This window comes from Alosa pseudoharengus, unplaced genomic scaffold (assembly GCF_046254945.1).
Source record: "Alosa pseudoharengus isolate Yale_2024_CS ecotype anadromous, Long Island Sound unplaced genomic scaffold, YU_APseudo_1.1 YU_APseudo_1.1_scf_4, whole genome shotgun sequence".
Taxonomy (NCBI): Eukaryota; Metazoa; Chordata; class Actinopteri; order Clupeiformes; family Clupeidae; genus Alosa; species Alosa pseudoharengus.
In genome coordinates, this window is record NW_027468774.1 from 39,674,126 (window position 1) to 39,678,559 (window position 4,434).

General features: G+C 42.8%; 1 protein-coding gene across 4 annotated transcripts in view; it reads left to right on the forward strand.

Annotated features, from left to right (window-relative positions):
- The window catches only part of csnk1da (casein kinase 1, delta a), a 33,145-nt gene extending 30,073 nt beyond the window's left edge, over positions 1 to 3,072 (forward strand). For all 4 annotated transcript variants that reach the window (XM_076266283.1, XM_076266282.1, XM_076266281.1 and 1 more), the window contains one exon: positions 271 to 3,072. Coding sequence is in view for 2 of the 4 variants with exons in the window: in XM_076266281.1 (XP_076122396.1) it covers positions 271 to 321 (51 nt within the window). In the remaining 2 variants the exon portion in view is untranslated. The remainder of the gene's footprint in view (positions 1 to 270) is intronic.
- Positions 3,073 to 4,434: the final 1,362 nt, after the last annotated feature.

Below are 4,434 nucleotides of genomic sequence, written 5' to 3' on the forward strand. Positions count from 1 at the left end.
GTTGCCACATGTGGTCTGATGGTTGGAGATTGACATTCCTTTGGTCTGATTATTCGATGCTCATGTGTTCAGCAGTCTTCATCCTCTCTAACCTGCTCAAACTTTGAGGGCTCAGGAGAGCTAGTAGCCTCTCTTAAAAAAAAAAAAGTTGTTTTTTTAAAAATTGGACAGTGTATGTCCGATATCAGTAGCAGATGAAGTCCTTTTGGTTGATGTTGATGTTAATGCTTTCTCTGTTTCTCTGCTTGGCCTCTTCTCTTCCCTCCCCAGGCTCTGTCGCGCGTCACTCCCAGCGGCCTGCAGTCTGCGGTACCTCGATGAGACCCCACCCCTCCTCTTACCCTCTGCGTCCCCAGCACCCCACCTACCCTACCCCTTCACGTGACACCGAGGGCAACACCACCTTGATGGCCCGACCACCTTGACCAGGACTTCCAGCAGCTGACAAGGATCTGTTGCAGGAAAGACAACAACATAAAAGAAAAAAAAGGACAAAAAAAACAACAACGATGACACAAAAACAACAAAAAGTGAATACATACATACTCACACACTCAGAAACACAACCATGAATCTGCAATCCAAGCCAGTCAAGAGCCAGAGACTTTGAGGAGTCTCACCTTTTCCTCTGAACGCCGCTCCGTCTAGCCATGCGTCTTTCTAGCCCCTTATGGTGGGGAACATGAACAAGACTTGTGTGCGCTTCATGCGCTCCCTCCCAAACACACAAACACACACACACACACACACACACACATTCAAACATCCCCACACACACTTTACACATTTGTTTTAGCTCCACTGCTCTTTGCCTGAGCCTCGCCCATCGTGTAGGTGGATGTCCGGTGGCCGTCGTTGCCTTTGCCACCCTGGCATACGCTAAGAGGAGGTGCCCTCCTCCGTCAGTGGGGCTGTCCCACCACCCAAACCCCTGTCCTCCCGTAACCTCAAAATAAACCCCAGCGATGGAGCGCCGCCACGCTAGCGACCCTCTGTTTTCTTTATCTCTCGCCCCGTGGCCCATGTTACCCTGCTCTTGGCCCTCTCCCAGACGCAGGAGCTGTTGGCTCTCTGGAGCTCTGGAGGGCTTGGAAGAGCTTGGGACCGCTGCTCCAATCAATGGCTTTTTTTTTCAACCCTATTCTCTCCCTGCCGCTTTGTGTTGTATCAAAGAAGAAATTCAGTTTCAACCTACCTGCCGCGGTTTGCTTGGATAGAAGCATCTTTTTTGGGGGTGGGGTCTTTTTTCAGGCTTGTGGCGCTAACTTGGGGTTTAATTTGTGTGTTGATTTGGAACCGTGAGCTCCAGGCTTGAGACTGTCTGATATCCCTGCAGCGCCAGTATGATATGTGAGGGGACCGGTGAGAATGCCAACCCTAAAACGCCTGTATGCCACACTTAAGTGCAGTGGATCCTTCAGCAAGACCTGCAGAATTGCGTTTTTTTTTTAATGTATGTAAAAGGGGGACACCACCTAAAAAGCTGCCATTTCCTTATTCTTAGAGTCAGCTGTGTTGTTCCACTACCTTATTTCTCTTTCTCTGTTTGTGAAGTGATGGGGTACCCCATCGTTAGCGGCTGGTTGTCCTGCTCCAGGGCTGGTGAGCGATCACAAGGCTTCTCCTAAATGTTCTTAACGCCGTTGGAAAGCTGTGAAATGCCTGCATTGTAGAGATATCAAATATTGATGATTTTTTTTTTTTCCCCCTTTTTTTTTTTTAAACGTTTTTTAATGACTGGTTTTAATCCTACACTGATTTCCCCCGCGTCCCTGTGGAGGGCTTCAAGTGCTCTGGGGAGGTGAGCCTCACAGCAGGAGTGGAACAGCCCTCACTCCCTGCTGTCTGTCTCCATGACGACCCCTGTGGTTGGAGGATGCTCAGCACCTCAGCTTGGTCTGAAGTCACTTTGTTCCCAAGGGCTCGCTTGCTCTCTCTCTGTCTCTCTCTCTACCTACCTATCTATCTCTCTCTTTCTCTCCCTCCCTTTCACTCTTTCTCTCCTACTCTCTCTCTGAATCCTTCTGATTATATTTGTCTATTGTTTGTCCTGTTTCTCCTTTCTCTTTGCCGTTGATTCTTCTCTATCTTGTTTCCCTCTGAGTGCTTCACGGGGTCTGTTCGTTGAGCAGTGATGACTGTGTGCCAGCCATCAGCTGTCATTAAAAAGCCATGTTTATTCTTGAATCAGCCTCATTTTCTTTGGGAGGGAGAGAGGGATTTTATTTTATTTTTAAAACCTATATTTTAAACAAGACTTTTTGGGTTATTTTGGGGTTGGATTTTCTTTGTTTTTAAAAGCATAATCAATTTATTACAATGGCTTTTGTTTAATTATAATTTTTTTTAAATTCCTTCCAAATCTGTAGCTCCTGGACTACCTGGTCCTGGAGTCCTAACAGAGCAGAAACGGCTGACTTTGCCACGTCATATCATTCAGCCTATTAGAGCATTAGACTTTTTTCTTGTAGTCTGTGTGGGGGGGGGGAAGGGAGGTATAGTGGTGAAAAACTTTTTCAGTTCTGTTGTCGTGTATATAGGATGTTTCTAGTGATGGCGAAAGCTCCATTTTTACATAGCCTCTTGTCTGTCTCTGTAGTGCGAGAGTGCTGAAGGAAAGGTTAGTGCTTAGCGGGGCGATGTGTGAACTAGTTCTTTTCACTTCTGGTGGTCTTGAAAAATACAAAAAACACCAAAAAAAAGAAAACCTTTGAAAAAATACAAAAAGGTCACAAAACTCAATTTGGGGATGGTCTCTTCCTGGTGTCAGTTACACTTTAGAGTGTAGAAGAAAAAAAAAAGACACAAGTACACTTTGTATGGGATCAACCAACTGTCTTTATTTTTTTTTCTGTTATTGAATTGAACGTTTTCATGACCTGGTTTCATTCGGTCTGTGACTGCAGAGCTGGTCACGGCATCATGCCACATGTCACATCACACTGTGCTATCAATCTCTCTCAAATGGAATTATGGGAAATCTTCTTGCCCTGTAAGATTGTTTCTCCTCATTTGTATTGCCACTGTATTTGTGTATTTTAAATTGTGTAAATAAATTAATAAGTACTTGTAGTTTGTTGTATTTGATCTTTATTGTTCCTAAAAGCAAATGCTGAGCATTGATGGGGTGTTTATGCAACTACGATCACTTGATTCAACTAAATATGAAAAAAGAACCCCTATACATTTTCATTTTAACCATCACAGTCTGAATTAAATAATGTTACGGCCGGCTCAGAAGCCGCAACATGATATGGAGACGGACATTAAAGTTTATCAAAAATATAGCTTTTTACTTCAATAAATAAATTGCATTCTAAAATCTAGGTGTTCTGTATAAAAGACACACCCAAGAGCATGGCTCCCTTCAGCGTGGTAAAAAATGCCTGGTCTGAAGGCCAACTCGGGAGCTTCTTATCCACCCCTTCAGGTGTACGTACACAGCTAGGCTGATTTTGCCCCTGCATCACCCAAAGGCTGCCGCACTGTCACGGCAGGGCCAGTGGCGGTGCAGAGGGGCGTAACAATAAGCATTTCAAAATTGCATATAGTCATTAAGATTTTAATGACATGTATATTTTTTAAGTTAATCTTCATTGGGTTCAGTCATTTGTTTCTACCAACTGTCATTACCGCAACATGTCCTTAGTGCAACAATTCGTTCATTCTAGTAGCCTACCTAAGACTGCTGCGGTAAGAATTGTTGAGGAAATACCATTTTTGCTAATATTGCAGATGAGTGGCTGCTAACAAGATCTGTTTGTTAGCTTTCAGGCTTGGCCTATCGTACTCAAATCCAATAGTAATATCAATTCATTTTAAAAACGTATTTCAAAATACAGTTACTAAGCATTATGATATGGACTGGTAATAAACACTTCAGAAGAAGACATTTCCCCTGAAAATCATAAATGGTGAGGTAAAAATATTAGTTTTAGGTGTAGAGCAATGCTTGTTCTATATCATTCAATATTGTAATACGTAGAGTAATGCTTGTTCTATCATTCAATATTGAGACAGTTGAGGGATATGAACAAAAGTGATGTTTGGAAGCATAAAATGCTTAAATCTTACTAAATCAAAATTTCTTTACATAATATTTTATGTCAAGATGTATATTAACACTGTATATACCCATCAAGTAGCCTAGAAATCTAGACGCACCCTAGCGGCGGCAAATTAATTTGCTCAGTCAATGATATAGGATGGCCCGCCAGGCTACCCATCAAGCATAATATGGCAAATATTGAAATAAATCCAAAATGTCACTACTGGGACTCAAAAATGGCCGTAGTTCCAGAAACACCCTGATACTCTTTTTGTAAATGCAGTAGGGGGTCCAATTGGACAATGTTAAACCTACTAGTATACAGAAGGCATTACACTGAATTGTCAAGAGGGCTGCAATGACACCCAATAACATCCATATTTCTT